General features: G+C 37.7%; 2 protein-coding genes across 3 annotated transcripts; one reads left to right on the top strand and one right to left on the bottom strand.

The window, feature by feature from the left end:
- Positions 1 to 333: 333 nt before the first annotated feature.
- On the bottom strand, positions 334 to 4,189 carry LOC117291566 (translocator protein-like). Its single transcript, XM_033773370.1, has 4 exons — positions 4,129 to 4,189; positions 2,720 to 2,997; positions 2,391 to 2,494; positions 334 to 1,167 (listed from the first exon to the last, which is right to left on the bottom strand). The coding sequence occupies exons 2-4, from the start codon at positions 2,940 to 2,942 to the stop codon at positions 997 to 999; spliced, it is 498 nt and encodes a 165-aa protein (XP_033629261.1). The 5' UTR covers positions 2,943 to 2,997; positions 4,129 to 4,189; the 3' UTR covers positions 334 to 996.
- Positions 4,190 to 4,277: 88 nt separating this feature from the next.
- LOC117291959 (RNA-binding protein 28-like) lies at positions 4,278 to 14,888 on the top strand. Of its 2 annotated transcripts, none has more exons than XM_033773981.1 (14): positions 4,278 to 4,434; positions 4,969 to 5,017; positions 5,400 to 5,745; positions 6,555 to 6,729; positions 7,491 to 7,586; positions 8,036 to 8,369; positions 8,714 to 8,823; positions 9,252 to 9,325; positions 10,320 to 10,470; positions 10,855 to 11,075; positions 11,452 to 11,601; positions 12,444 to 12,524; positions 13,066 to 13,377; positions 14,622 to 14,888. In XM_033773981.1, the coding sequence occupies exons 1-14, from the start codon at positions 4,299 to 4,301 to the stop codon at positions 14,769 to 14,771; spliced, it is 2,385 nt and encodes a 794-aa protein (XP_033629872.1). In that variant the 5' UTR covers positions 4,278 to 4,298; the 3' UTR covers positions 14,772 to 14,888. The 2 variants fall into 2 exon arrangements, with proteins under 2 accessions (XP_033629872.1, XP_033629873.1); XM_033773982.1 differs by having other exon boundaries at positions 8,039 to 8,369.
- The last annotated feature ends 720 nt before the right edge of the window (positions 14,889 to 15,608 follow it).

Consider the following 15,608-nt stretch of genomic DNA (forward strand, 5'->3'; position numbering starts at 1 on the left):
AATCTTCTTGTACATTGAAATTTTTAGAAAATTTTGGATTGTGTTTGCAGGCCTTTCGATTTATGGAGGCAATTGCATCCCTGCGCCTTGGTGCTCATTGAAAACTCCAATAGAAGTTTATAATTTCCCTATAGATTTGCACTTCAAAGCAGAAAGCGCCTAGGTGCCCTTGGCTACTGAAGAGCGAAGCATCAGGCCTGAAATTGCTTTTGCTATTCTAAATCCCACTGGCTCTACATGTGACCATCACCAACTGTAACGTCAGCCCAGGCCTGTATGCTTCGTTTTTGAAAGGGCAAGGGCATCGAGGCATTTTCTCCTTCGTAAAGGGCACCCTATGAGAAAATTGTAAAATTCTACTGAAGCATTTCATGGGCAACGAGGGGGCATGGAGGCAATCGCCTCCATTGCATCCAAGAATTATCAGGCCTGTCAGCCAATGATGATACTTTGACCGTTCCTTTAGACCATGTTACCTTATTTACAACAAGTGCAACCGAAAAAATTGGCTGCTGCAAACTGCTGACCAACCAGAAGGACCTTTGGTGTAAATGCAAAAAAAAAAAGTCAATGGCCTGAACATTTTGACTCCAGCAGAGCAGTGCAACATAACATGTCAGAGCATTTCCTGGTAGTCAAGTTACTACTCTGTACTTATAGAATTTTCCCACAAACATTATTACCACATACAATCAAAATTTGTCAAATTCAAAGTCTGAACAAGTTTTGCAACAGGACCCCTTTAATACATCAGATGATGTAAGCTTCGCAAAAATCTTATCTTTAAACATTTTTTTTCATTTGAGCTGTGTTGAAATCATGCCTTCAGGAAGACCAGGTTCTGTGACTTTTTGTAAACATGTGATGTCACAGGTCACATGGTCCATATTTATTAAAACTATTGTATCTGATTGATTCTAGATTCGAGTTGATCCCACCCACAAAGAAAGGCCTTACTGTTGGTATGAAATAACGGAATGTCAACGGAGCACAACTCTAAGCGTCTTTGTCTTTATTCTTGAACCAGACGCCAATAGTTAGACTAGACGCTAAGCTGATCCATCCGAGCAGTGGGAAGAGAAGCTTACTAGCAGTCTGACTGATCGGCCAGAACATGTACGCAGTGGCTCCTGTTGCTCCTAGGTACATCAGGATCTCAATGACGGCCTGTCAAGAATGAACAGAATAAACCGATATTAAGAATCATTGAATAATTGCATCAGGGATGCAACGTGCAACATTGAACATTTCAATTGAACTCATGATAATTTGTTGTGCTCCAAATTGATGATTTTTATTCAATAGATTTTTAGTCTGTTTCATTGTCACACATATATATACACATACTGTATGCAGTGAAATTCACTTTGGTTTCAAGTATAAAAATGTCATTAGAATTACAAAAAACACAATACCCACTAAAACTACACATAGGCTACTTAATAACAAATAAACAATATACGCACATAATGCAAAGATAACAATAGTAACAAGTTGAAGAGCCATATAAAACATTATTAAAAAAAGTATAAATTATTCAATAACCTAGTTGAATAGAGAACATAAGTTCTTTAAATATTTTCACAGATAATAATAATAATATAAATAAAGGGAAGGTATACATTTGGAAATCACTCTTGAAATGAATGGCAATACAAACTTAGTTGATATAATAAGTATACAGCAGATTTAGATAGTTTAAAGGATTTGGATACTTTTTCAAAATGTCCATAGATTTACATTAAACTTCAAGGTTTGGAGCTAATGATAGTGGAAAGCTTCCCTTCAAATCTTACTTACTGAGGTGCTGTAGTTTTTGAGAAATGAGTAAAATCAATGTCATGAAAATCCGTTTGTAAATGATTAAAATAATTTTCGTCTCATGAGACGAAAATTATTTTCATGACATTGTTTTACTCATTTCCCAAAAACTACAGCACCTCAGCACGTAGTATTTTCAGGGAAGCTTTCTACTATCATTATCTTCAAACTGTGTAAGTTTAGTGTAAATCTGTGGACATTGTGTTTTTTGTCCTACAAAAGTTACATAGACCCTTTAATGCATTTTGAGAATCATTTCACTTCGAAGTGATGTGGTTATATGGAAAAATGAAAAAATAAATGAAAATATGAAAAATAAATCAGTTTTTATCCCCAGATGTCAGATACAATTGTGTATTCCAATTACAGGTTATTCTCACTGCATGGACAAAACAAGTGCCCACTCAGGATTGTCATCGATGTCTCAAAAATGCTACCATCTTTTGAAATGAGATTTTCACAGGTTATCTACACTTTTTGTTTTGGAGTATAAAAACAAAAGGTATACCCTTTATATAAAAAAGAATCTACATTTCTTAAATGTTTATAAAATCTGTGTTTCCTCTTACCAGTCCCTTGAGATGAAACTTAAAGAAGATTGGTGTCCACAGCCAGTTCAGGGCAAGGGATGTACCATACATACCAAGGGGTACCATTGCTCCATCAAACCCACCTGCAGTAAAAACACACACAAACTGAGTTAGAAAAAGGTTCTCTTTTAAAGGTAGGGATACGTACTCCAAAAATTAACATGACACACACAAAAAGCATTGCAAACTGGCAGGTTAAACAAGTTTAAAAACATGATTTAAAAATTGGGAGACAATGCCATAACTAATCTTGGGTTTATTTGTAAGACTTAATCAAGAGAAATTAAGCATGTAGACGAAATACTCACCGCCATCTCTCCACACAAGGTAGGATGCATATCCCATCGTTCCATACAAGTAGGTCCACACAGGTCCGAATACCCACTCTGGTGGGTTCCAAGCTACCCTCTTCAGTCCCCTGTACCATTTCATGTTGTCAGAGTTTTTGTCACCGGTTATCCTGGCTCCTAAAAGTCCACCAGTGAACGGTAACGCCACAGCGCCGAAAATACGAACCCACTCAGATGTCATTATGAATCAGGTTTTACTTGAGATAGTACTGATGAATAAGTTTTGTCCGAGTAACCTTAGTAAAAATGAAAAATAGGAGTGACTTTAGAATGCAGAAGATTCGTCCATGCCTTATGGATAGAGTAGTTTTATCTATTCTAGGCCTACAGTGACTGGTGTAAAAAAAAATTCCTTCATATTGACTTTTTTTTTTGGAGAAACAATCTTCATCAGCCATTCAATACCATAACCCTAACATCAAGCTCAGACCAGACAACCCTAACATTTCTTTTGAGTTGAAACATCTTCTTTACATCTTTACGGTATTTACCGGATTTTTCTTCAGCTTCGCACAATTTCTTGTGCTGATTGCACTGTAGAATGCTCCGTTTTCAACACAGTTCAGATTTTAGCTAAAAATCAGGTGAGTTTATAAAGTTTATAGAATCATTAAAACATGGCGGCGCCCAAGAACATGTGACGCTAAATGTAATTTTTGTACACGTTTTTTTGGACCAATTTTCAAATCATCACAGCTGGACGAAGTCATCATTTAGTAAGCCCTGTTATATGTCATAGTAATTCCACAAATGTAAGGAATAAAATGAGGCATGTTGGAGTAGTATTGGACTTTTTTAAATGGGAGAAATTTGCAATCAAACTACCACGCATTTTGTGACCTTTGAAAACTTAGCGTTTATGACATGTATCGAAGGTGGGCTGTAATGGTGACAGTCGTCATGAGACCAATGTTAAAAATAAAAGCGGAGCCATTAACAGCTCAACAAGGTGGGCTACCTGGTCCCCCAGCCTTTTAATTTTAAAGCTTCCTTGATGATGACTGCAGTCTACATGCACAACACAATATAACACTAACTAGCGAATGAGATAAACATCAGATAATCTTATTTGGGCATTATGTAATATCATGAGGTGAGCATAAATGTTGTTGGGTCCAGTTCAGTTCAGCCGGCCCCACTTGCCTTGACTTGTATATAATGGCCAACTCAACTTAAGTCAAGGGTTCAGAGTTTGCCAAGGTTCAGTTGAGTAAACTCGGACCATTTTTAAGGAGAGAAAGGCTTAGACTAGATAAAGTTTATATTCTTGTACCACTTTAGAGAGAGTTTGTATTTGCATATCTACAACTTCATTTTAGAAATTAAAAAACATAACAAAACCCTTCGAAATGTTCATTTTTGCTCACCCGTCCGCGATGAACGTGTTGCACTTTCGTCCAAGTTCGCTTTTCGTCCATTCAACGCTGGCGGCGCTGTTCGTGGCATATATAACACATGGCTCCTAGAGTTCTTTATCCTTAAATCAGCGTATTTTTTTAAGCATTGGGTAGATCACCATACTATTTCTATAAACAAGATGGCAGCCCCCATCGAGAAGTCGAGTTCCACGCTGTTTGTGAGAAATTTACCTTATTCGGCCACTAAAGAACATCTCGAAGAAGTATTCAGTGATATCGGACCAGTAAAAAAATGTTTTGTGATTACAGATACAGGTATAACCCTCGAAATGATACATTTATATTCTGAACCGTGTGAAAAAATGTAACTTTTGTAGAGCGTGCTTACTGTTTAATAATTAAATTACTAACTTGGTCAACTCATTGGTCAACTCGACCACTTTTTTCTCTATCTTTAATTATTTAAAGTTTTAAAGAACAATAAATGTAAATTAATTGATTGATTTTACATATTTCGTAGTTAATGTTTTAATATATATAGTTTATACTGCCCATAGATGGCATGGAATGGGTGGATTATGGATGATGAAATTAAATTTGAATGATAGATACATTTTAAATTTTATTGACTGAAGTGAAATGAATGATGAATGAATGAAGGTCGAAAAGGGGAAAAAATGCGAATGATGAAAATATTATTTTAAAAAAATGGAACACGATATTGTAAGGAATGGGACAGGCATTTTATTTCAGAAAGCACCCCTGATAACCTGATGGATTCAAAAATAAAAAATACACTTTTTAAGTTATATTTTGGTCTGACGATTGAACTTATTACTTTTCTTGCAGGTGTCAAAGATAAATGCAGAGGATTTGGATATGTGACATTCGCACTCAGGTAATATTAATAAGATGGAGAAAAGTATAGATTGATGTCTTTTATTTTGACAATGACACTGACACTTTGATGTTATTTCTGGGTTTTTTTTGTATTTAAATTTCTGAGTCTTGTTAACTTCTTGTCATCATTCTACAGTGTTTGATGAAGCTGGTATCAAGTGATATCAGCTGGCCTCAAAATCATCCATTTGATTGCCGTGGTGCCCTTTACAAAGTTCCAATACAATTTTAATTTTTCCTCATAGAGGTGCCCTTTCCCAGCGGAAAAACTATCGAGTTCCTTCAAGAGTGAAGTTGCCTGGGATATATTTTTTGAAGCAAGGTTAAAAATGTCCCCCATCAAGCCGACAATATTTTCTTTCTTTCTTTTGATTTAACAGAGAGGATGCTGACAAAGCAGTTACAGCCCATCTAAGTCTCGCCCAAAGAAAACTCTTTATTTCGTACTCCAGAAGGAAAGACCCTCGCAAGAAAGAGAAGCCTAAGAAAGATGAAGATGAAGAAAATGGCTTTGAAATAGTAAAGTCAACAGAGACAGAGACTAAAGACACTAAAGATGAGACAACTGGGGAGGATGTGGTTAAACAACTCGACCAGTCCAAGGCCGGAGAGGGAAAACATGAGGAGAGAAAAGGACGGAGAAATCCAAGAGGAAAGGGCAGGGAAGGAGAGCCAGGTGGCGAGGGGAAGGTTGGAAGATTGATCATCAGAAACCTAGCTTTCCAGGTGAGGTTAAAGGTCAACAAAGAAAGGTCAGATCGTCTGCTCAGAACTACAAGTTTATTCATGCAATTTGTATATGGGTTTTGATAAAGTTGCTTTTGGATATTTTGGAGCTCTTGGTAAATGGGGTTTATTGGTAAAGAGTGGTCTTTGAAGTGTTTGTTTGGCAAAAAGAAACATTAATTATTCAAGTAAAACATTTGTTGATTTTGATTTACTTTCTAAATTTTCTGCACATTGTTCAGTTAAGTACCTTTTGAACATTATGAATATGAAATTGACATCTTATAGTTCTGAGCAGACGCGATAGTCTTTGACAGATAATGTATACATTTCGTAAACAAGTTAAACCCACCACCTCAACACATAAAAGAAAGAAAAGAACAGAAACGGAAAACCCCTGTCTCCATTATGCAAAGTATGAAATGATTTCTCATATTAAAGGCAACTATCGAGTAAGTACCTTATGGCAACCAAAGAAGTTTGTTACAGTTTGGTCATTTCATTTATTGTGGTTATGATTGCCAAGGACTCTCAGAAAAGTGATCTTAATCACTGTACTAGTCAAGAACCCAATGGCGAGAAAACTAGGAAGGAAGTTTTAGATTTAGAAGTGGGAGGAAAACCCCAGAGAACTATTCCAGAGAAAACCCACGCAATCAGGTAGAGACTGAAAACCCAATTCACATAGTGCACCAGCAGGATTCGAACCGGGGGTCCTAGAGGTAAAGTATTTCATCAAAAGTTACCCTGATAATTAAACGAATGTTATGATTGTATTATAAAAGACTCCTTGGTTTGAAACTTTGCAGTGCTCTGAAGAAAAGTTGAAGAAGTCCTTTACACGTTTTGGCGAGATCGTTGAGGTGCACATACCGAGTGACCCGAAGGATTCAACTAAAGTACGTGGTTATGGATTTGTTCAGTTCAGTGACGCAACAAGTGCAGCAGAAGCAATCAAGGAGATGAATGCCAAGAAACTTATGGGTAAGACAGACCTGGGCCCAACTTCGTAGAGCTGCTAAGCACAAAAATTTGCTTAGCATGAAATTTCTTCCTTGATAAAAACAGGATTACCAACCAAATTTCCATTTGTTGCATATTTCTTGTTACTGGTATTCAGCTGTTGTTTGCTTATCCTGAAAATCATGTGGAAATTTGGTTGGAAATCCTGTTTTTATCAAGGAAGAAATTGCAAGCTAAGCAATTTTTTGTGCTCAGCAGCTCTATGAAATTGAGCCCTGTATGCTTCGTTTTAGAAGGGGCAGGGGCACCCAGGCATTTTCACCATGGTATGAGGAAACTGTTAATTTCTACTATAGCATTTCAAGGGCACCAGGGTGCATGGAGGCAATCACCTTTATTGCCTCCGTGAAGTATTAGGCCTGGTAAGATATTGAGACTAAAGAATGAGGATTTGACAACATATAAGTTTTATAGATGTTATAATTACATTAAAGGGAAGGTATACTTTTGGTAATCACTCTTAAAATTATTGCCTATAAAAACTTTTGGTTAGAAGCCTACAGCAGCCTTTGATAGTATTTTGAGAGACATTTCATTTCAACGTAATGTGGTTGACTCAAAAACATGACCAACTTTTGAAATATAGGATTCTACATTCATATAGGATTCATACAGGATTCAAACAATCGAACGATTAAAAAAAATCAAAGGTTTGACTCCATAGTCTCACTGACTGAGTGTACAAACTTTATTATTCGGTGAAATTTGTGTCTGTTTTGCAGGGAGACCAATTGCCGTTGATTGGGCAGTTTCTAAAGAAATCTACCTAAAAGCTTCAAAGAAAAAACAGCCTGACTTAAAAAAGCAACAGAAACCAGGTAGGTACAGAATTGTGCAATGCTGTCGTCATCTTTGATATTGGTAATGCATGTAGAAGAACCCAGTTCACTTGTCGTTAAGAGAGGGGGTTCAACCTGGTGTTCCTGGTCTAGGTAACACTGACTATATTTAGGTGTTTTATAATAAACCAATCAGGCATGACTGGTTGCTTGGCATCACCCTGCGCCCTGGCTATAATAATTATAATAAGGAATATTTATATTGTGCAATATCCACCTAATAAGGTGCTCAAAGCGCATGAAAAGAAAAAGAAGAAAAAACAATCAACAGAAGGAAAAGGCTATGGGTCAGTCCATAGTCCACCCACCGCCGAGGAAACAACTTTTTCATAGCTCCATTGCTTTAGAGGCCCAACAGGACTGTTGTACTTATTATAGGTAAGGCCAGGGCTTACAACAATCATAATATTATTTCAATTATGTTGTAGCAGAAGACAGCGAAGAGGAGGAAGAAGACGAAAGTGACGGAGAATCTGGAGTAGAATCGTCGTCAGAGGTTGAGGAAATGGAAGAAGGGATTGAAGATGACAATGAAGAAGAACAAGATGAAGAAGAAGATGAAGAGGTAGAAGAAGAAGATGACGAAGATGCAGATGAAGATAGTGATGAGGAAGACGAAGACAGCGATGAGATGGATAGCGAAGATGAAGGTGTCGAATCTAAGAAGAGCGGAAAGAAAACAAAGAAATACCAGGAGGTCGGTCAGAAAAAGCCGAGGAATATCTCCAATGATGTTGGTCAAGGAAGAACTGTTTTTTTAAGGTAATGGATTTAGCTGTCTCCAACTATTTATTGGCTTACTATGTATAGACCTCTTGTGTGTGATGTCACAAGCCCAAAACTGAGCCTGTACTGAGGTAAAAAAAAGACTAGCCTTACATTCATCTTGGATGGAGATTCGCTGTCAATTCACATACATAACGGTTTTGCCTGGCATGTACTTGCATGCTCCTTTTTATTGTTTGACCTCAGTTTAAATAACATTTAAATACCATACAATTTTCAATGAAGTACTTGGTAATTTGACTGTTTGCAGCTCGTTGAGAGGTGCATTTTAAAGTGAAAACTTATTTATTAACATTTATTTCCCTTTTTTGTGTGTGAAGGAATCTTCTTTTTGAGACGTCAGAAGCGGAGATCAAAGAAATGTTCTCACAGTTTGGGGAGATTACATACAGTAAGATTGTCGTTGATCCAGCTACGGAACATCCCAAAGGTAAATAATAATATAATAATTTTAACCAGTTTGATATAGCGCTTTTCACACCCGAAGGGCATCTCAAAGCGCTTCCAACATTATAACCCCTGGTCACTGGGCCATTTATTTTATTCCTAAATCCATCTCAGCTCCCTGGGGAGTATACAGCCTGTGCAACAAATAAACGCTACTAAGCTAAGTCGATCACAAGAACCATCTCTGCCCTCACAGGTACCAATTTACCCTTGGGTGGGGTGAAGCAATTATAGTCAAGTGTCTTGCTCAGGGACATTAGTGTCACGACCGGGACTCGAACCCACCCTCTGCTGAACAGAAACACCAGAGCTTGAGTTCGGTGCTCTTATCCCCTCGGCCATGACACCCTATGTAGGATTTAAGGTTTGAGTATAAGACGGTAAAAGTTGTTTGTTTCTTGTTCTCTGTAGGCACAGCATTTGTACAGTTTGGCACCAAAGAGAGTGCAGAGAAATGTCTACAGATGGCTAATAGCTCAGAGGAGGTACGTTGTTAATAAGAAAATTAATCTGTGATGATTATCATTAAAGACAGTGGACACTATTGGTGATTGTCAAAGACCAGTCTTCTAACTTGGTGTATCTAAACAAATGCATAAAATAACCAACCTGTGAAAATTTGAGCTCAGTTGGTCGTCAAAGTTGCGAGATATGAATAAAATAAAAAACACCCTTGTCAAATGAAGTTGTGTGCTTTCAGATCCTTGATTTCGAGACCTCAAATTCTAAACTTGAGAATCAAATTCGTGGAAAATTACTTCTTTCTCGAAAACTAAGTCACTTCAGAGGGAGCCGATTCTCACAATGTTTTATACTACCAACCTCTCTCCATTACTCGTTACCAAGTGAGGTTTTATTCTAATAATTATTTTGAGTAATTACCAATAGTGTCCACTGCCTTTAAATGATATGAGGATATTATCATCAACTGCCGATGATGAGAACAATATAAGATGGTGTTGATCAGTCATCGGAGTCGGGAGAAAATAACGGGAAAACCCGTTCTTGTTTCCGCGCGTTTCGCCGTGTCATGACATGTATTAAAAATAAATCCGTAATTCTCGCTAACGAGAATTTATAATGTTTTCTCAAAAAGTAAAGCATTTCATGGAACAATATTTCAAGAGAAGTCTTTCACCAGTACCTTCTGCAAACCCTGTAAATTGTTTGTAAATCTGTGAACTGTTTTTTTTTCTGTACTGAAAGGGTATAATGGCTTTAAGTCTTTAACCGATCAAACAATGTCTTGCAAATTATCCTTCAAGGGGGTTTTTGCCCCACACTGGGCCACCATCTAGCAAAAAGAGACCGCCAATATAGCGTTAGATAGCTCAGTTGGTAGGGCACCAACAGATCAATCCAAAGGTTACAGGTCCAATCCCTCGCTCACCAAGTTTTCCTTGTTTAACCCAATAATTCTGTTGTATGTATACAGCTTCGAAAGATCTTGGATAAAATGTTGATTTGATTATTTTTCAGGGAGAAGATGGTTTGGAACTCGGTGGTCGTAAGTTGCTCGTTTCTCTAGCTGTGCCGAGAGCTGAGGCATCCAAGCTTAGAGAAGTAAAGAAAGATCAACAGAAAGTCTTAAAGAAGGACAAGAGGAATACGTACCTGCTTCAAGAAGGCTGTAAGTTATCGGGAAAATGTTTGGGATGAATTTGATAATATAATAAATAACCAAACCTTTTGAGTGGAAGTTTTAAGAAGTCAGTAAGCCAACTTTAAAGGTCTTTTTAATCAAGAAAAAAAAAGGTTATAACCAAATGAGTCTAGTTGGTAAGACACTGCTCTAGAATTACAAAGGTCGTGGGTTCGAATCCCACCCAAGTAAATTGACTGTTCTTTTCTTTCTTCCCAGTAAACAGTGCTAACACACCTCTGTGTAAGGTTAAAACCAAAATGAATATAACCATTTGGTTATGATGTGATGTATTCTCTTGTAAGCTTTGATTCCTTTAGTAGAAGTAAACTGCATTTTTAATTTGATTGTTTACTCTGACTCTGTTGACAGTCATCAGACCAGGGACCCAGGCTGCGCAGGGCATGACAGACGCAGACATAGCTAAGAGAACCAAGTTAGAACAAATCAAACGACTCAAACTCCAGAACATCAATGTCTTCGTCTCACCGACTCGTCTTGCAATTCAGAATCTGCCAAAGTATGTTGATGACAAGATGCTACGGGAGGCGGTCCTGAAAGCCGTAGATGACAAGAAGGCCAGAATCATTGAGGTTAGTATGAGGTCATTGGGGGTCGTTAAGGTCATTGGGGTCGTTAAGGTCATTGGGGGTCAGTGGGCCAATATCATTCCTTCAATCTCTCTCAGCCCCCTTGGGAGTATATACTTTTTCATACACAATATCAACCTCTACCCCTCGCAGGTACTCATTTATACCCCTGGGTGAAGAGAAGCAATTTTAGTAAAGCATCATACTCAAAGGACACAACTGGGATTCAAACCCAAACTGTGATGATTTACCACCAGAAATTGAATTCTATGCTCTATACCACTCGTCCATGACACCCTACAATCAAAATTACATAATGATACAAAAATAGCTCATTGCCGCTTGATGTTATATCTTGTATTTAATTTTTTTTCTTCAGTCGAGAGTCATGCGTGATATGAAGACACCGAATGCGCAGGGTCTTTGCAAGTCATTCGGTTTTGCATTTTGCGAGTTCACAAAACATGAACACGCTCTGGAGGCACTTCGAAAAATCAACAACAGCACAGAGTTCTTTGGAGGAATAAAGGTTAGGAAAGTATTGGTTACAGCTTATAACATTGTTTTTATAAACTAAGGTTATTTTACTTGCTGCTACTTTTGTGCTTACTTGTCTTCGGGAGTTAAAATCTGCTATTAATTGTTCTCCTAAATATTTACTTGTTTGAGTTTTTATATTTGTATTTTACCCTACAAAAATGTGTGTTAAGCACTGCATAATAAAAACTGTTCCCGGGTTTTGAGGGGGAAAAATCCACAGGCTTATTACTTGAATGGGATTGAACCCACAAGCTATGATATTCTAGTGCAGACGTCACACCACTAGACCACAGAGCTAGCCCGTTACCTAGAGGCAGTTTAAATCCTATATCTTAGCACCGGGGACCGCACTGAGTTGTTTAAATTCCATTTACACTACTAGCTGCTTTTAAAGACAGTGGACACTATTGGTAATTGTCAAAGACCAGTCTTCTCACTTGGTGTATCTAAACAAATGCATAAAATAACAAACCTGTGAAAATTTCAGCTCAATTGGTCGTCGAAGTTGCGAGATATGAATGAAATAAAAAACACCCTTGTCACACAAAGTTGTGTGCTTTCAGATGCTTGATTTCGAGACCTCAAGTTCTAAACTTGAGGTCTCGAAATCAAATTGGTGGAAGATTACTTCTTTTTCGAAAACTATGTCACTTCAGAGGAAGCCGTTTCTGACAATGTTTTATACTATCGACAGCTCCCCATTACTCGTTACCAAGTGAGGTTTTATTCTGATAATTATTTTGAGTAATACCAATAGTGTCCACTGCCTTTAAGCAAAATTCTTTTTGGTGAAATGTGTGAACTTACTTTGTGGTTTCTTTTTGTTTGCAGAGACCCATAGTTGGATTCTCATTGGAAAATCGCTTGGCACTGGAAACTAAAAAAAGAAGGAGAGATAGGTCTTTACTAAAGGTACGGTATAGATTGTCCAGTAATTAGTAGCCTTTGATATTTTTTTTTAGTAGGCCCTCGAATGTTTTTGTAGGCTATAGGCACAATGCTCCGATAATAAGATTGTTTCTAAATTATGTTTAATTCAATTTTTGTAAAATCCAGACAATTATATATGTCGTTTGTAGTTGACAATTAAGTATTTTTGTGAGAACCCATTCTTGACTGCCCTGATTTCAGACCACCAAAAAGTGAGCAGGGACTCTAACACCTGGACAAGGACACCATCAATAATGGCTTCAAGCCAATAAATAACCAATCTACATACAACGTCTTATTGGTCCAGAGATCATTCAAAAGAAGAAGAAGAAAAAGATAAATAAGATATCGCAATAACTTCTCCTGAAGATGATCAGAGCAAACTGATCGAAACGTTGCGTCTTTAACCACCGGTTCTTTTCAGAACCAACACTACTCAAAAGAGATATCCACATGGTTTTACCGCAAACCAGCTCTCTTAGTTAAAAAATTTATTATCATTTATTTGTCTTTCATTCCTCAGGCTCAGCAAATTCAAAACATGCAGAAGGGTAAAGACGGTAAAACCGCGGTCGACGGAAAACAAACCATCCTGAAATCAAAAGCTCTCCTCTCCAAGAAAGGCGTTCTACCTCCACCTCCTTCATCTAAACTGGAGAAGAGAATCTCCAATAAGACGATACCGAAGCACGTCGGCGCTAAGAACAGATGGAGGGATAAAGGCAAGGCTGAAGAAACCAAGAGGCAGGCAAAGAAGAAGAGACAGAAGGAGTTGTTGAGCATGTCGGGGAGGAAGGTTAGGGAGCCAGCGAAACCCAAGAGGTTAACGGCAGAGGTCAGTACTTTCTCTTTTTTTTTTTTTTTTTCTCTTTTTTGTTATTTCTTTTTTTTTTCAACCTGCCCCCCTCCCCCCTTTGTCGTCTCTCTGTTACGTGGCGAAAGAATGATAATAAATAATAATAATACTACTGAAGTGTCTTTCACAAAAGTTTCAAAGCACTGTACAAGAACATCAACCAATAAATAATAATAACAAAGTCTTATAAAGCGCACAAATCCACCAAAGGTTCTCAAGGCGCTCTAAAGCAAAGGAAGACAAAAACAAAAGGGACAGGGACCAAAATACAATTCAGTTAAGAGGAACTAAACAGCTCTTTAATGTGTTTTGAGAAACTTTTTTAATTGGGGGAATATTATTAACAAACAAAACAAAGAAAAGAAACAAAAATTAAAGTAGCTTGACATAAAAGCAAATGAGCTTTTAACATGACTTTGAAAGATTTAAGAGATGATGCCTGACAAATGCGAAGGGGTAGATTGTTCCATAATGTAGGTGCGCTGACTGTGAATGTTCGTTGGCCGTACCACAGGCGACAAGCACAAAAGGGGAAGTAGAAGAAGAGATAATTGAACATTTTAGTTTACTTGGTATGGATATTTAATGAGGTCAATTTACAAGGACATTACGCCTCTCTTCAAGGCAGTGGACACTATTGGTAATTACTCAAAATAGTTATTAGCATAAAAACTTACTTGGTAACGAGTAATAGGGAGCTGTTGATAGTATAAAACATTGTGAGAAACGGCTCCATCTGAAGTAACGTTGTGTTCGAGAAAGAAGTAATTTTCCACAAATTTGATTTCGAGACCTCAAATTTAGAATTTGAGGTCACGAAATCGAGCATCTGAAAGCACACAACTTCGTGTGACAAGGATGTTTTTCTTTAATTATTATCTCGCAACTTTGACAACCAATTGAGCTCAAATTTTCACGGTTAGTTATTTTATGCATATGTTGAGATACACCAAGTGAGAAGACTGGTCTTTGACAATTACCAATAGTGTCCAGAGTCTTTAATATTCATGCATGAGATCAACGTTCTAACCCAAAACGAGGCCATCGGCGCCTGTCACGCCACCACCAGTACCAGCCACTCGATCCTAGTTGCAGTGGCTGCGCCGATGGCCTCGTTTTGGGTTAGAATGGTGACGTCATGCGTGAATATTAAGAGAGGCATATTGAAACTAATTCCTGATTCTTCCTTTAAATCTGTTCATTTTAATTTGTTATTTCTTCAGGGCAAACCACAGAAATCAAGAAGAAACCAAACAGGCCGAGCAGAGGAGGCCAAGTTCAGTAAACTGGTGGAGAATTACAAGCATAAACTCTTCAATAAAGAAGGATCTGGCCAAGCTCTGAAAAAATCCAAATGGTTTGAAGAGGGATGAACAATATGGGTGACATTTCATTCAACATTAATAGTACATGAACTTGTCTGTCTGTCTGTCTATCCATCTTAATGATCTTCCCGTCAAGGGAACTCGTCAAACTCCCACAAGGGGATGTAAACACCAAGATGGCAACAGCCAATCTCTCCCGTACAAACATTGGTTTATCATCTATGATTATGAGTTGCAGAAATCAACAAATTGTGATTTAGTAACTAGACTACAATATTTATTCTATTCATTGTGAAATCAGTGGTAGGCTTGGTAGGGTTCAAACCGAAAACCTTGAAATTGCAAGACCTGTTGTCTAACCACTGGACATCGTCGACCCCGAGGATGTTTCATATTCCAGACTGAAATTTGTCTGGCCCCTGCCTCTGTCTTTTATGATTATTTGCAAGCTCCAGGTGAACCATGTTGTGGTTCTTATTAATTTCACTGCCTCTCTCACTCATAAAAGTATCAGTTGATAGGTACCCACAATCCCACATCTTCACCTATATCATTAGTAAATTACTACAGTACGTCAAGGTCTAAGTTGAAAGTGTTGGAAACGGGGATGCAGGTACCTGACATCATTAAAGTGTGCCGGAAGCTAGGGTTCAACTATTTCGTTATCAATTAATTTGTTGACATCAACTACAGATCAGTTATATCTCACTGTTTCGCAAATAAAAGTAAAACAATCAAACTATTTTGATATTGGTGAATTGCTTATTTGAAAATGACAATGTTGTCGTACGAAGAGGAAAACATGTAGGTAAAGAGGAAGTTCCAACTGCTCAAGTACATCTTATTTACGTTTGAAGTTTCAACTGTCAACATTGTCGAAGGCGA

This window comes from Asterias rubens, chromosome 6 (assembly GCF_902459465.1).
Source record: "Asterias rubens chromosome 6, eAstRub1.3, whole genome shotgun sequence".
NCBI lineage: Eukaryota > Metazoa > Echinodermata > Asteroidea > Forcipulatida > Asteriidae > Asterias > Asterias rubens.

What these genes read in the sequence shown, in the direction of transcription:
- LOC117291566 (XM_033773370.1), bottom strand. Translation starts at nt 2,942, where the DNA reads ATGACATCTGAGTGGGTTCGTATTTTCGGCGCTGTGGCGTTACCGTTC. An exon ending in CCTTGTGTGGAGAGATGGCG is followed by an intron (nt 2,495 to 2,719) that starts GTGAGTATTTCG and finishes TTTTTACTGCAG; the next exon opens with GTGGGTTTGATGGAGCAATG. An exon ending in AGTTTCATCTCAAGGGACTG is followed by an intron (nt 1,168 to 2,390) that starts GTAAGAGGAAAC and finishes CATTCTTGACAG; the next exon opens with GCCGTCATTGAGATCCTGAT.
- LOC117291959 (XM_033773981.1), top strand. Translation starts at nt 4,299, where the DNA reads ATGGCAGCCCCCATCGAGAAGTCGAGTTCCACGCTGTTTGTGAGAAAT. An exon ending in TGGCTAATAGCTCAGAGGAG is followed by an intron (nt 9,326 to 10,319) that starts GTACGTTGTTAA and finishes ATTATTTTTCAG; the next exon opens with GGAGAAGATGGTTTGGAACT. An exon ending in GTACCTGCTTCAAGAAGGCT is followed by an intron (nt 10,471 to 10,854) that starts GTAAGTTATCGG and finishes CTCTGTTGACAG; the next exon opens with TCATCAGACCAGGGACCCAG.